Genomic DNA, 16,639 nt, shown 5'->3' on the forward strand with positions numbered 1-16,639 from the left:
AAAAATGCCAGAAAAACTACACCTAGGCATATCATATTCAAACTACAGAAAATTAAAGAAAAAAGTCCTGAACGAAGACAGAGTATAAAAAACACCTACCTGGGACTTCCCTGGTGGCACAGTGGTTAAGAATCCTCCTGGCAATGCAGGGAACACAGGTTCGAGCCCTGATCTGGGAAGATCCCACATGCCACTGAGCAACTAAGCCCGTGCGCCACAAATACTGAGCCTGCGCTCTAGAGCCCATGAGCCACAACCACTGAGCCTGCGTGCTACAACTACTGAAGCCCGTGCGCCTAGAGTTCATGCTCCACAACAAGAAAAGCCACTGCAATGAGAAACCTGCACAATGCAATGAAGAGTAGCCCCCGCTCGCCACAACTAGAGAAAGCCCACACACAGCAACCAAGACCCAACTCAGCCAAAAGTAAATAAATAAATTTATTTAAAAAGAACAAAAAGCACTGCTTATGTAGAAACAAAAGGTAAGAATTATATCCGACTTCTCAGAAACCATGCAAGCAAGAAGAGAATGAAGTGAAATATTTTAAAAGTTGAGACAAAAAAACCACCAAACTAGAATTCTATATCCTGTGAAATTATCTTTCAAAAGTAAAAGAGAAATAAAGTCTTTCTCAGACAAACAAAAATAGAGGGAATTTGTTGCCAGAGACCCGGTTCACAAGAAATGTTAAAAGAAGTTCTTTAGAAAGAAGGAAAATAACATAGATCAAAAATTTTGATCTACATAAAGAAAGGAAGAGCATTAAGAAATAAATTGAAGATAAAATTTAAACTTTTTATTTTTTATTCTTAATTGATCTAACAGATAATAGTTTATTCAAAATAATAACAATATATTTGATTATGCATGCTTATGTGTATATATATATAGTGTGCATATGCGCACGCGAGCGTGTGTGCAGGTATGCGCTTATGTATGCTTACATATAAGTGAAATGAATGACAATAAAGACACAAGGAACAGAAAGGAGGAATTAGGATTATTTTGTTATTATGAGGTAATGACACAACCCATGAAGCGGTACAACGTTATCTGAAAGCGGACTTGGATGAACTGTAACAATATACTGCAAACTCTAGGGAAACCACTAATAAAAGTTAAAAAAAGAAGTATAACTGATATGCTAAGAAAGTAGAGAAAATAGAATCATAAAATGCTCAACTAAAAACACGAAAGACAGTAAGAGTGAAAGACAAAAACAGGAACAAAGAACAGGGCAACAAATAGAAAACAGTTACAAACATGGTAGTTATGAATCCAACTATATCAATAATCACTTTGAATGTCAATGATCTAAATGTAATAATGCTGACAACATCAAATGCTGGCAAGGATATGGAGCAACAGGAATTCTCATTCATTGCTGGTGGGAATGCATAACAGTACTGCCACCTTGGAAGATCGATTGGCAGTTTCTCACAAAACTAAACACATACTCTTATCAGATAATCCAGCTATTATGAACTTTGGTGTTTACCCAAAGGAACTGAAAATCTATAAACACACAAAACCCTGCATATGGAAGTTTACAGCAGCTTTATTCATAACTGCCAAAACTTGCAAGCAAAGTGTCCTTCAGAATGGATAAAATGGGTACATCCAGACAATGAAGTACTTTTCAGCATTACAAAGAAATGAGCTATCTAAGCCATGAAAAAACAGAGGAACCTTAAATGCACATTACGAAGCGAAAGCAGCTGATCTGAAATGGCTACATATTATATGACTCCAACCACATGACAGTGTGGAAAAGGCAAAAACAATAGAGACAGTAAAAAGACCAGTGGCTGCCAGAGTTAGGGAGGAGGAAAGGATGCACTGGCAGAGCACAGAGGATTCTGGGGCATTGAAAACACTCTCTCTGACACTGTCATTGTAATTCTCTGTTCAACACTATCAATATAATGGTGGACACATGTCATTACACATTTGTCCAAAATCGCAGAATGTATACTAAGATGAACCCTAATGTGAACTACGGACTTTGGGTGATAAGGATATTGCCAGTGTCGGTTCATCACTTGTCACAAACGTACCACTTTGTGGGGGATGTTCGTAATGGGCGCTTACGCGTGGGAGGACATGGCAAACAACAGTGCCTTCCTTTCCACTGTGCTGTGAACTAAAACTGCTCTCAACAAATTAAGGTCTAAAAATGTATACAGAGAGGCACAATAATAAGTTATCCAAAGATGATATTTCTAAAAGAACTGATTTTTCACTGATTTTTCCCCCTATTTACATTAATTACTCCCATTTGGCTCTCTATTTGGATTGACATGTCAATCAAAGGCAAGTACAATATTCCATCTCGAGCACTTGAGCCGGTTCAAATCATAGACACCCTACAGAACAGCACAGCTACCACCACAAAAAAAATGTCCTATCTTGAAGTGATAGGAGGAAGGGTTTAAATAAAATAAAATTACTTTCTCAGTTCTCATTTAGATAGATATTTTATGACTTAAAAAAAGTCCCATCCCACCTGATTCGGATTATGAGCAAAGGAAACCCTAGCAAAAAGCTGATTTAAAAGGAGACTGGGGCTTCCCTGGCGGCGAAGTGGTTGAGAATCTGCCTGCTAATGCAGGGGACACGGGTTCGAGCCTTGGTCTGGGAATATCCCACATACCGCGCAGCACCTAGGCCCGTGAGCCACAACTACTGAGCCTGCGCGTCTGGAGCCTGTGCTCCGCAACAAGAGAGGCCGTGATAGTGAGAGGCCTGCGCACCGCGATGAAGAGTGGCCCCTGCCTGCCGCAACTAGAGAAAGCCCTCGCACAGAAACGAAGACCCAACACAGCCAAAAATAAATAAATAAATCAATTAATTAATTAAAAAAAAAAAAAAAGGAGACTGCACAAGTGATATACTGGCTGCTCCTCTCCTGACCTAGGACAGGGCCCTCTCATTCTACCTTCTAATAGTCATATAAGAGCCCAGTCAACAAACTTGTCACAACTCAAAATAGTCAACAATTTAATCGTTATTCAGTAAGGTTAATAGCTAATATATTTGACCCACATCATTGATGCCTTGAATCTATGGCAACAATGCCTCCTCTCTCCCCATTTGATAATCTTCATCCCCTCTCCACCCCAAGATACTGAAAAAGATGTCTATGTGATCACTACAATCCTTGCAGCTTCCTATGTCTTAACTGTAAAACATCAGGTGAAGACCCTGTATGGTAGGGATTGGAGGAGGTGGTACCAAGGTGCTCTTTATTTTAGAAAGCCTGTTCATATGCCAGCTGAAGCATCCTTTTAGAACCAAGGCCTCCATTACCAAACGATCTGCTACAATAGCACTTACCAGTGGCTGCACTCATACAACCTAGGTCCTTCTCACTCTTAATAGCCATCTTGCCCATTTTCTACCTCAGATTATGGCAATCTCTTTCTTTTTCTCCCTACTTTCACATTCGACTTTTGAGACTTCAAATGACTCAAAACTAGAATTTCAGTGCTAATACAAATGTAAGTGACAACTCCAATCCAGAGGATCACCCACTGCCAGCTTTGAGAAGCAGGTAGCATGAAGTTCCCAAACTATTATTATTAATAGCCACCGATGTCTTTTTTTTTTTAAAGCCCTCACAGCTAGGAAAAGTAGATATCACCTGCTGAAATTTACAGTACACTTTCAACCTTACAACAGGGTCAGAATATTACCACCAGAGGAAAGGCTAGAGCTGCCTTTCAAAAAGGACTTGCAAAATGGTAGCTTTACTGAGGTTCCGATCTCGTTTCCAGGCTGAGCAGGCAGACCTCACCCCCACCCGGAGGACAGACCTCTCTTTCCAAGGGCGGAGTCACATTAACTAAACCTACAAGGCAGACCTGTAAAACCACAACATCCAAAACGACTCTCATCCTCTTGGTGTGGGCAGGCCCACACAAACAGCCAAATCATCATTAGGATGTTGTTTGATGAGCATGTAATCCAATCTAGAGAGGTCAGACAGACTGAACATTTAATGACATCAGGCTTACCTGGCCTGATGAATCCGCATCACAAAAGGAATGGTATTGCCCACACTACCAGATCAATCCAGAGCAATCACCCTCCACTAAAAGGCACAAAGTCCTCTCCCCTGGACAAGGGCTGAATGTCTAAACCATCAGTTCTGAATGACACATTCTTTCTTTAGCTATCCAATCAGGTTACCATCTGAATTTACAGTTCAAGACTAGTCATATACTTGATTGACTACTGGATTTTTTTTAAAAAAAGGATATTTTTGAGACAAGCTGAAAGTGTGATTTGGACTGTATGCTAGATAACTGAGTCAATGTTGATTTTCTTAGATGTGGTAATGAGGATGTGGTTGGGCAGGAGAGTATCCTTGTTCTTAAAAGATGCATGCTGAAATACCGAAGGGTAAAGCATCAGGATGCCTAAAACTAACTGGCAAAGGGGAGTGCTTAGGTGCATAGAGATGGAGCACCTGTAGCAAAATGTTAACAATTAACAACTGGTCAATCCAATGAAGGAGATGTTGGGGTCCCTTGCACTGATTTTTTTTTTTTTAACTTTTCTGTGGATTTGAAAATTTGCAAAATAAAACGTGGTCTTAAGACTACCTGTCTCAGGAAGAAAAACTCGTAATACACAATCAATATAATCTCTTAAAGTTGAACAGAAATACGAAATCAAAGCTACTTTAAAATATGAGCACCAGAGCTGACCAACAGACACGAAATACAGTGTACATATATGTAGTTTAAAATTTTCCACTAGCCACACTAAAAATAAACAGGTGAAACCAAAAAAATAAAATATGAGCAAAGACCTTTCTATATTTAAGACCACTACTACAACTTCAAATGTTTCTATTTTAAAGCTTAGCAAAAAGATATAAAAACCACTGAGATGTTCAAAGTGTCTCAGTGTCGAAAACCAAAGTTTTTTTCCCCCTAGCTTCCACAGAAAATATAACAGACAAAAAGTATCCCACCACTGTAAGGAAATGATTCAGCCAGTGCACTCCTGGATTTAAAAAGGGAAGGATGTCAGCTCACCAATGTGAACAGTCATGCAGGCTGTCATGCAGGGCTTTCCGAAGCACCGAGTCCTTGTCATAAATGCCCCAGGTAGCTTGTAGTACTGAATCAAGTAAGCAGTCTCCTGCAGTCCGGTTCCAAAGTGCATACAGTCGACTGTCCAAACGTGTAGCCAATTCCAAGGACCAGTTTATAATTGGAGATTCTTCTTCTAACTCTACATGAAGAATTTAAATAATATGTTCATATAAAACATTAATAAAGGAAATTGAAGATGATTCAAAGAAATGGGAAGATATCACATGCTCTTGGATTGGAAGAATTAATACTGTTAAAATGGCCACACTACCCAAAGCAATCTACAGATTTAACACGCTCCCTATCAAATTACCCATGACATTTTTCACAGAACAAAACAAATAATCCTAAAATTTACATGGAACCATAAAAGACCCAGGATTGCCAAAGCAATCCTGAGGAAAAAGAATAAAGCAGGAGGTCTAGCCTTCCCAAACTTCAGAGAATACTTCAGACAATTACTACAGTAATCAAAACACCATGGTATTGGCACAAAAACAGACATACGGAACAATGGAACAGAATAGAAAGTCCAGAAATAAACCCGCACACCTACGGTCAATTAATCTTCAACAAAGGAGGCAAGAATATACAATGAGAAAAAGACAGTCTCTTCAGCAAGGAGTGTTGGGAAAGTTGGACAGATGCATGTAAATCAATAAAGTTAGAACACACCCTCACACCACACACAAAAATAAACTCAAAATGACTTAAAAGACTCAAATACAAGACATCACACCATAAAACTTCTGGAAAAGAACACAGGCAAAAACATTCTCTGATATAAATCGTACCATTTTTTTCCTTAGGTCAGTCTCCCAAAGCAATAGAAATAAAAACAAAAATAAACAAATGGGACCTAATCAAACTTACAAGCTTTTACACAGCAAAGGAAACCATAAACAAAACAAAAAAACAATCTGTGGAATGGGAGAAAATATTTGCAAATGATTTGACTGACAAGGGCTTAATTTCCAAAATATACAAACAGCTCATACAACTCAACAACGGAAAAACAAACAACCCAATTGAAAAATGGGCAGAAGACCTAAACAGACATTTCACCAAAGACATACACATGGCCAACAGGCACATGAAAAGGAGCTCAACATCGCTAATTACTGGAGAAATGCAAATCGAAACCAGAATGAGATACTACCTCACACTGGTCAGAGTGGCCATTATTAAAAAGTCTACAAATAACAAATGCTGGAGAGGTTGTGGAGAAAAGGGAACCCTCCTACACTGTTGGTGGAAATGTAAGTTGGTACAGCCATTATGGAAAACAGTACGGAGATTCCTCAAAAAACTAAAAATAGAGTTGCCATATGATCCAGCAATCCCACTCCTGGGCACATATCCAGACAAAACTATAACTCAAAAAGATAAATGCTCCCCTGTGTTCAAAGCAGCACTACTCACAATAGCCAAGACATGGAAATGACCTAAATGTCCATCAACAGATGAATGGATAAAAAGATGTGGTACAATGGAATACTACTCAGCCATAAAAAAGAATGAAATAATGTCATTTGCAGCAACATGGATGGGCCTAGAGATTATCATACTAAGTGAAGTAAGTCGGAAAGAGAAAGACAAATACCATATGATATCACTTATATGTGGAATCTAAAATACGATGCAGGGCTTCCCTGGTGACACAGTGGTTAAGAATCCGCCTGCCAATGCAGGGGACACCGGTTCGAGCCCTGGTCTGGGAAGATCCCACATGCCTCGGAGCAACTAAGCCCATGAGCCACAACGACTGGGCCCACGTGCCACAACTACTGAGGCCGACGCGCCTAGAGCCTGTGCACTGCAACAAGAGAAGCCACCACAATGAGAAGCCCATGCACTGCAACGAAGAGTAGCCCCCACTCGCCACAACTAGAGAAATCCTGCATGCAGCAACAAAGACCCAACACAGCCAAAAATAAAATAAATGAAAAAAAAAATAAAATAAAATACGATGCAAATGAACTTATCTACGAAACAGAAACAGACTCACAGACATAGAGAACAGACTTGTGGTTGCCAAGGGGGAGGGGAGGAGGGAGAGGGATGGACTGGGAGTTTGGGGTTGGTAGATGCAAACTACTATATATAGGATGGATAAACAACAAGGTCCTAATGCAGAGCACAGGGAACTGTACTCAATATCCTGTGATAAACCATAATGGAAAAGAACATAAAAAAGAATGTATGTATAAGTATAACTGAATCACTTTGCTGTACAGCAGAAATTAACACAATATTGTAAATCAACTATACTTCAATATAAATAAGTAAATAAATAAAATGTTCATTTTCATGCTTCTGCAATTAAGAAATATTCAGTGGAAGAAAGAACCTATTCTCTAGAAGTTAATAGATTTATATGTAATTTATTAATAAACACCTTCAATAATTCAATTGAAATATAAACCTTTTGAGTAGCTGAAACACCTTAAGGCTCTAGAATAATTTACTCCATTTTTAAATTCTTCACGATTTATTTTCTAAAAATTTTTAATATGAAAATATACTCATTCTAGAAGAGGAAACAGAAAACCAAGGTTTAAAAATTTTTATACCTTTATTCACTCTACCACAGTTAAGAGCTATGAATGAGCACTTTTAAGAGCACAATACAACACTGTTCTTAAGGACTTTATATTTTCAATTTAAAGTAGAAATAAAATATGTTGAGCATACACCAAACTATTCCAAAACTTACAAAGCAAAGCAAGAAGTTTATTGAAATCAATAAAAGATAAATTATACTCATTAATTCCATGCTTACCTTTTTGAACATCTCTATCAAGCACCTCATCAAATAATTTTTCTTGGACTGTTGGAGGCAAGTCTTCAATATCTACAAAGAAAAACCAGATTTAAAAAATCTTTATATGTCTCATAACTTAAAAAATTTGATGCCAGCATCTAACAGTAACTTCCTCTAAAATAACTCCCTTTCCACTGAAGGCTGTCGAGTAGCTTCTTTTAAAAAACATGCATGTATCTCGTGTATGTGTGTGTGTGTATGAGGTGTAAAATATTTCCTTTCTGTACTTCATTATCAAAACTGTGATCTATCTACAAACAATAAAAAGAAAATCATTTGGACCAGTAATTATATACAGCTATTATCAAACCAACAAGAGATAACAAATGTTGATGAGAATGCGGAGAAAAGGGAACCCTTGTGCACCAGTGGTGGGAATGTAAACTGGTGCAGTCACTATGGAAAACAGTATGAAGGATCCTCAAAAACTTAAAATAAAACTATCATATGATCCAGCAATCTCACTTTTGGGTACACAGCCAAAGGATATGACAACAGGGTATCGAAAAGGTATTTGTACCCCCATGTTGGTTGCAGCATTACTCGCAATAGCCAATATATGAAAACAACCTAAGTGTCTATCAGTGGGTGAATAAATAAAGTAGATGTGATATATCTATACAATGCAGTATTATTAAGCCATGAGAAAGAAGAAAATCATGCCATTTGCAACATACGGAAGGACCTTGGAGACATTATGCTAAGTGAAATAAGCTCAACAGAGAAAGACCAATATTGCATGGTATTACTTACATATGGAATCTTAAAAAAAAAAGTCAAACTCATAGAAACAGAGAGTAGAAAAGCAGCTGCCAGGGGCAAGGCAGGAAGGGATAGGGAGAAACTGCTAAAAGAGTACAAACTATAAGCCATAAAATGAAGACAGCGAGGATTAAATGCAAAACATAGTAACAATAGTCAGTAACGCTGTATTGTACAACTGAGATTCACTAAGAGAACAAAACTTAATGTTCTCACCCAAAATATAAATAAATTGATAAATAAATGTGAGGTGATGAATGTGTTAATTAACTAGACGGGGGAATCTAGTTAATTAACAGTTAACTTTCACAATGTATGTATAAATCAAATCACCACAAAGTACACTTGAAATATTTTACAATTTTCTTTGTCAATGATAATAAAGTTGAAATAAAAGAAAAGAAAAAAGAACAGAGCTATCTAATATTCAAGTTAAAATAACAACAACAACAAAAAACAAACACACAAATTTTTGTCTGTTCTCTTCCCCCCCCACTCTCAACCTCTGCTCAGGACTGTTATTTTCAGACTTTAGAATCTCCTTATACAAGTTACTGAGCCATTCATTTTGGCACGCAGATTTCTGTTTTCCTCACCTTCTCAAATTCTCTATGCTCTGTTCAGTTTACTAATTGAGTAGTCTAGAGTAAGAAGCATTACCCTTACAAAAATGTTTTAAACTTACAACTATTTTCAACTTAAAATCTAATCATCACTTGAAGTACTAAGTTTAAATATACAGAGTGCATTTCAAATGAAATTTGTCTGATTTTAAAAAGCTTAGTTGTTATTTTCTACCATTTTGTAAATATCTCTGTTCATATCGCAATATAAAAAAAGCTCAAAACACTCAAAACCAAAATGTAAGTTTTATTTAGAAACTTTTGGTGTTTAGTGCATTTATTCAATGCCAACTGACAAAAAACAGCCTGGAAGACATTTCCACTTGTCATGGAACTGAAAAATAAAAAGTTGCTTCACAAATATAGTAGAAATTAATGTAGTAAGTGAAGAAAGTAATGACACTTTCAAAAGAATGCCAGTATCTTTGACTCAAATAACTTGACTCTACCTATCAAAAACCCATGTTCTGATCTTATCTCCTAATATCAGGTAACCAATAGTTATCTATGAAAAGAAAAAGAAAAAAAGCAGACTGATAATATTCTAAAATAAAAACAAAGAGAAAAATAAATGGATAAAACAGACTTTTTTAAATATCTGAGGCCCACAAAGAAGTCACTTATTATCAGCTGCTGTCTTCCTGTCAGCTCTAAGGCATTAGTTTATAAATGGCCCCTGTACTGGTCACTTCCAGTAAAACAGGGTAATCAAGTAATTTAAGATCCACATATAGTAGCTAAGTTATCTGTTTTCTAACAGAAACATTTTCATTCAGACATTAAAAAATTATAATAAAGTGGAAATTTGTTCTCACACAGAGATTTGGAGTTACCTGCTGGCAACGTAAATGTTACAAGGTCAGTTAGGAAATAGCAAGCAAAATCCCCCTTTCTCTGATGAAGAGAGGCAGCTATCTCACGCCGGATTTGCTCTGTCAGTTCAGGACACACCATTGCTGGAATACACTTTGCGGCTTGTTGAGACACCTTAAATACAAAAGAAACTTTCCTCTACATCTCATTTATCATCAGTGGAAGCAGAAAAAAACAGTGTATAAAAGAAATTGCCAAAATTTCCCAGTAACTCAAGGTGTTTTTGTTTTTGTTTTAAATATATGAGGTACTGGGTGTGATTTCCTCAGTAGTGTAAGTATATATCAGTACAACTTCCCTGGAAAACAGTGATAAAAATGCTTTGCCCTCTCAACTCAGTAGTTCTACTTTCTAGTGGAGTTTATCCCAAGGAAATACACAAAGATGCATATAAAAATTTATGTAAAATGGAGTTGTTCACAAACGTTCATCATAGGAGGGGGAGGGAGGACAGAAAACAAAGTAAGAATAACCATCATGCCCCTAATAAAAACATTCTTAAAAAAACAGGGAATTTTAGCTCACGGAGAAAGAGGAAAGTACAAACACTCTTCTCCTGCTCTGTTAAGAATATTTCAAGTAACTTGACTTAGAATAAAGAAAAGCATGATTTTTCTTTAATAAATTTATTTATTTTTAGTTATTTTTGGCTGGGTTGGGTCTTCGTTGCTACACGCGGGCTTTCTCTAGTTGCGGGGACGGGGGCTACTCTTCATTGTGGTGCGCGGGCTTCTCATTGCGGTGGCTTCTCTTGTTGCAGAGCACAGGCTCTAGGCACACGGGCTTCAGTAGTGGCTCGCAGGCTCAGTAGTTGTGGCGCACGGGCTTAGTTGCTCCACGGCATGTGGGATCTCCCTGGACCAGGGATCAAACCCGTGTCCCCTGCACTGGCAGGCGGATTCCCAACCTTTAAAGGGTTAGTTCCCAATGACTTCAAATCCCTCCCCACTTGTTACAATTCTGATTTTTTTTTTTTTCTATTTTTGGGCAGCACCACACAGCACGCGGGATCCTAGTTCCCCGACCAGGGATCAAACCCGCACCCCCTGCTGTGGAAGCACGGCGTCTTAACCACTGGACAGCCAGGGAAGTCCCTATAATTCTTAATTTTTTAAAAAAGCATCCGGTTTCTCTGAGTGTAGAACAGACAACAAATCTCTGAAGTAGTACAATTCGACGGGAATGAAATCTGAGCACTGGTGCAGTGAGCACTACCACAGAGAACCTCTGAACAAGGAGGTGGCTGGAACTTTCCTGTCCTTTTTGAATGATGAGTAACAACAAACGATGAAAAGACATTATCCTACATTTAACTTGTACTCCTTTTGTGGAGCTCAAGAAATCTATATACAGAGAATTCTGAAATCCAAGGTGAGTATCTGCTAAAGAGGAAATGAGTCTGGTGTGACCCTGAGCGAGCCAGTTAGCTCTGTTCTCTGCTGTCACTACAGACGCAGCCACTAACCTGGACGACCTTCCTGAATGCAGACTTCCAGTCACAAGTGGGGCTTGGAGCAGCAGATCTTCCAACAAGCCACACAAAGAATAAGTTTTACTGATAATGTCATCTACATAACACACGTGGACAGCTTAACTGTAATTACTATTAAGGTAAGTAAACAGTATTTCAAAAACCCTGCATACCCAACACAACCATTAGACATCCTATTCTGAAAACTACACAAAAATTCAATTCTCCTAAACTTTACTAGCCAGGATTACCAGTAACAATGAAATTGTCACCACATCTTATCTCCATGAGTCCAATCTAAGCAACACTAAAACTGGGGAAAACCAAATATTAAATATTTTCAGAATATAACAGACTATTTATCAAGTCAAAGCATTAAAAATGGATCTCAAAAGTAAATTCAAAAATAGCTTATCCCAATGTGCTAACCCTCGGCCCCTTTCCAAAATCCTGGGAAGATTTTTTTCAAAAACAACTTGGACTGAAACCTGAATATTGCAAACACCCCAAGAGAAACCTTACAGCTGGTGAATGGCCTCTAAGCTTCCTTCTCCCCCACCATCCTTAAGCATACGTCCCTGAGGCCTGCCTCTCATCTTCTAGCCCAGGGGTCCCCAACCCCCGGGCCGTAGGCCGGTACCGGTCTGCGGCCTGTTAGGAACCGGGCCGCACAGCAGGAGGTGAACCGCGAGCGAGCGATGCTTCACCTGCCGCTCCCCATCGCTCTCATTACCGCCTGAACCATCCCCCCACTCCCGCCTCCCCTCCCCCAGCCCGTGGAAAAACTGTCTTCAACGAAACCGGTCCCTGGTGCCAAAAAGGTTGGTGACTGCTGTTCTAGCCTCTTCAACCTCATGAGTCTCAACCATCTCCTTAGGCTACTGGTTAACTTAGGGTCCATGAACTTGGGAAGGGACCATGAATTAGAATAGGAATTTCAATTAAATTTAAATCTTTCATTTTCACTAACCTCTTGCCTACATTTAAAATGCATTTTCTTATACATCACATATATTTAATATTCTGATAACTATTTCAATATAACCGATTTCCTTTGTAATCCTATTTTTTATTTTATACATTTAAAAACAGTATTTTGAAAAGAAGTCCATAGGTTCCACCAGACTACAAACAGCATCCATTATCTAAAATCCAATTAAACCCCCTGGCCCAGACACATATTCCCAAAATATAATGTTCTCCTGTTCCCAGCCCAAAAGTACTTGGCTCTGTGCCCTGTCTGCAGACACATCCCTTAGTCCAGACGCATACTCTCCCCCTTCCAGTCTCCCTGATGGCCCCTTCAGTTCTGTCCTGTAGAGTGCCTACTCCATTGAGACTAAAGTCCATCACTGATTTTGTTCTTTCCCTAGAACAAGCCTCCTTTCCACCTCCCCCATCTTGTAGCAGGGTGGTCTATGTGTACCACAGAATATAGCAAAAATTATAGTATATCACTTCCTACATTAGGTTATATAGAAAAGACACTACAGTTTCCACTTGAACCATTCTCTCGCTCTCTCCCTCTCTTGGATCACTTGCTCTAGGTGAAACCAGCTACCACATCACAAGCAGCCCTACTGAGGGGCCCACGTAACAAGGATTTGAAGCCTCCTGCCAACAACTAGGTGAGTGTACTTGGAACCAGATCCCCTAGTCCCCGTTGAGCCTTTTGACAACTGTAGCCCTGGCAGTTTGTAACCTCATGAGACCTTGAGCCAAAATCATTCAGCTAAGCTGCTCCTGGACTCTTTACTCTCAGAAACTGTGATAACAAGTGTTTGTTGTCTTAAGCTGTTAAGTTTTGAGGGGATTTGTTACACAGCAGTAAATAATAAATACACTGGGGTTCTACTGTCTTCCTGCTGTTAGTCCCCAGAATGCTCTTAAGAGGTCAGTGACTTACACCAGTCCCTCCAGAACCTTCTCACAGTCCTCTACCAGCCTGAGAGAAGCCTATGGATCCCCTAACGACTGGAGCCTTGGCTCACAGCTGCCTTCCGTCTCCTGTCTCCAGCCACCACCAGCAACTGTAACTCCACACGGCAGCCCTTCCACTACACAACTGGGCATCACAACACAAATGCAGCCACGGGAACTACTTCTTACTGTTCCATCCCATGTTCCAGAACTCTGGTCTCTCTAATCACACAGCTGCTTTTCAAACAGTCCCCTTCTCCCTTATCCCCAGTAAGCCTGTCCTTTGTTTTCAGCATGACTGTCTCTCAAGCCCTCCTTTGCTCTATCAGGTGCCCCTGCTTACAACGGACTCTTACCAAACTAAACACATGGCTAGCCATCTCAATCATGCTTTCATCTAACGTTCATATTTATTAATCCCCTCACCCCATGCTTTGTACATCAATGTTCCCAGATATTGGCGAACTTAAATGTGCAAGTAAGCATACACAGGAGTATACTGACCAAATTGGATTTGAATCCACAACTGATCTAACTCTCTGCAATTTTACCCTATTTCTCTCATCATTAAAAAAAAATTACCTGGGGAATTCCCTGGTGGTCCAATGGGTAAGACTCCACACTCCCAAGGCAGGGGGCCCGGGTTTGATCCCTGGTCAGGGAATTATATCCCACATGCATGCTGCAACTAAGAGTCTGCATGTCACAACTAAGAGTCCGCATGCCGCAACTAAGAAGTCCGCATGCTGCAACTAAGAGCCCGCATGCTGCAACTAAAGATCCCGCATGCCGCAACTACGACGTGAAGCTGCATAAATAAATAAATGAATAAATAAATATTTTTCTTTAAAATTACCTGGATAATATAGTCACATCCTAATTCATTTGCAACCTCTGTCCTTTGTAACATGTCCCTAGTTGTCTAATCCAGGAACCCCAGAATCAACTCTGACCCTTAACTCACCATTACTCCCCATGGCCAAGCTATCCACTTAGTTCTGCCTACATCACCAGCATCTCTCTCAAACCAGCCCACTTCTTTCCTTTTCTGTTGCCACTATTGTCCCAGCAGAGTTCCTGCCAGCATCACTGCAATGTCCTGCTAACCAGGCTTGCCCCTCTCTAAAGTGAGCAGCCAAAACACACTCTCATCTTGTCACTCCCCAGCCCCTCTACCTAACCCTTTTTAAAGCCTTATTCTGCCCTCAGAATAATTTTCAAATTCTTTGGCCTAGAAGATCCTTCACACTGCGTCCCCTACTTGCCTCTCTCACTTCCCCTTCGCCATCACAACCCTGCTGAGCTACCTGCAAGTTCCAAATTCGCCACAAATACCACCGCCCTTGCCTCTGAATAAAATGTTTCCTCAACTCCCTTCTCTCCACCTACTGTTTGAGGCTAATTCCTCCTACTCCTTCACATCTCAGCTAAAATGTTACCTGCTACAGGTAAGAAGGTAAGATACCTCAAAACACCTTCTCAAGCACTCTCCACAGCACCTGGCATTTACATCTCTGAAACTGCACTCTGGGGATTTCCCTGGTGGCGCGGTGGTTAAGAATCTGCCTGCCAATCCAGGGGACACGGGTTCGAGCCCTGGTCCGGGAAGATCCTATATGCCGCAGAGCAACTAAGCCCGTGTGCCACAACTACTGAGCCTACGCTCTAGAGCCCGCAAGCCACAACTACTGAGCCTGTGTGCCACAACTACTGAAGCCCGCGCGCCTAGAGTCCGTGCTCCGCAACAACAGAAGCCCGCACACCTCAACGAAGAGTAGTCCCCACTCACCACAACTAGAGAAAGCCCACGAACAGCAACAAAGACCCGAGGGAGGGAGGGAGGGAGGGAGAGAGAAAGAAGGAAAGAAAGAAATTTTTTTTGAAAAAAAAAAAAAAAACCTGCACTCTCTACAGAATAACTGTACCTGGAGATTCATTGAAGGAAGAGCCAATGTCTTCACAATTATACCCCTTTTATGCACAGTACCTGGCACATAGTAGGTACTCAATGTTAGCTGAATGAATGACAGATACATCCCAGTTTTTTTTAAATCAAACATATGACTCAAATATTGTAGCAAAATGTCCTGTTTTAAAAACACATATCCTTAAAAATTATTTACTTCTGTTGAAGTCTAAGTTTAATGTCATTTTAAAAAGAGGACAGAAGATTGAATCTAAAACATTTAAGAACTGAGAAACATTATAACATCAAAAATGAAAACTAAAGAACACATTTCCTTCATATAAAAGAATGTTTAATCAAAATGCCACACTCACCTCTGTAAGCAATATTGCTAGCATATCCTGCCTCTGAAAACGTATAGCCAGATGTACCAGAGTATAGCCAACATCGAAAGCAGAAGGACGGTTCAGCAAGCGCACTTCATCTGCAGTGAGCTGACGGGCAATGTCCCCTCCTGATGATTTGTATGCTTCTATAGCAGCTAAATCACCTTCTACAACCCCTAAAACAAGCATCAAGACAGAAAAAAGTTCAATTTTATTTTTCTTCAAAAAGCATAAACCTGTAGCATTCACTCTAAACTCTGATTCTCTGTGCTTCCTGGATCCCGGGGCATCATTTAAATGTGCTATAGAATATAAGGAAAATTACAGTGTATTCCTTTCCCTTTCATTTCCTTCCAGAACTAGAACTGCCTAGTTAGGCACTTACCATCACATTAGTGCTGGTTCCATGCTCTGGTAATGTTTAGAGAAATTATTAGAATATATTAATTGGATCAAAGATCAACAATCTAGTGTGAGTAACTAGACTCCACAAAAGACACTAAGTTCCTGTTCTGGTCCTGGCTCTGCAGAAACCAAGGAGACAGGGATGTGCTTCCCGTTGGTGTTGGGCTGCTTTTGCCCTTTATTCTGCCTTTCTTTTTTTTTTTTTTTTTTTTTTTTTTTGGCGCACCAGGCAGCTTTGCGGGATCTCAGTTCCCCGACCAGGGATCAAACCCAGGCCCACAGCAGTGAAAGCACCAAGTCCTAACCACTGGACTGCCAGGGAATTCCCTAGGCTGCATTTTTAAAGCTGGATCAAAACAA

The 16,639-nt window shown here is 39.8% G+C and overlaps 1 protein-coding gene across 4 annotated transcripts in view; it reads right to left on the reverse strand.

The window, feature by feature from the left end:
* ZRANB1 (zinc finger RANBP2-type containing 1) overlaps positions 1-16,639 on the reverse strand; it is a 69,887-nt gene that overhangs the window by 9,365 nt on the left and 43,883 nt on the right. For all 4 annotated transcript variants that reach the window (XM_036829685.1, XM_036829684.1, XM_036829686.1 and 1 more), the window contains 4 exons: positions 15,863-16,050; positions 10,152-10,305; positions 7,892-7,963; positions 5,050-5,248 (listed from right to left, as the gene is read on the reverse strand). In XM_036829685.1, the coding sequence (XP_036685580.1) occupies positions 5,050-5,248; positions 7,892-7,963; positions 10,152-10,305; positions 15,863-16,050 (613 nt within the window). The remainder of the gene's footprint in view (positions 1-5,049; positions 5,249-7,891; positions 7,964-10,151; positions 10,306-15,862; positions 16,051-16,639) is intronic.

Source organism: Balaenoptera musculus, chromosome 16, assembly GCF_009873245.2.
Source record: "Balaenoptera musculus isolate JJ_BM4_2016_0621 chromosome 16, mBalMus1.pri.v3, whole genome shotgun sequence".
Taxonomy (NCBI): domain Eukaryota; kingdom Metazoa; phylum Chordata; class Mammalia; order Artiodactyla; family Balaenopteridae; genus Balaenoptera; species Balaenoptera musculus.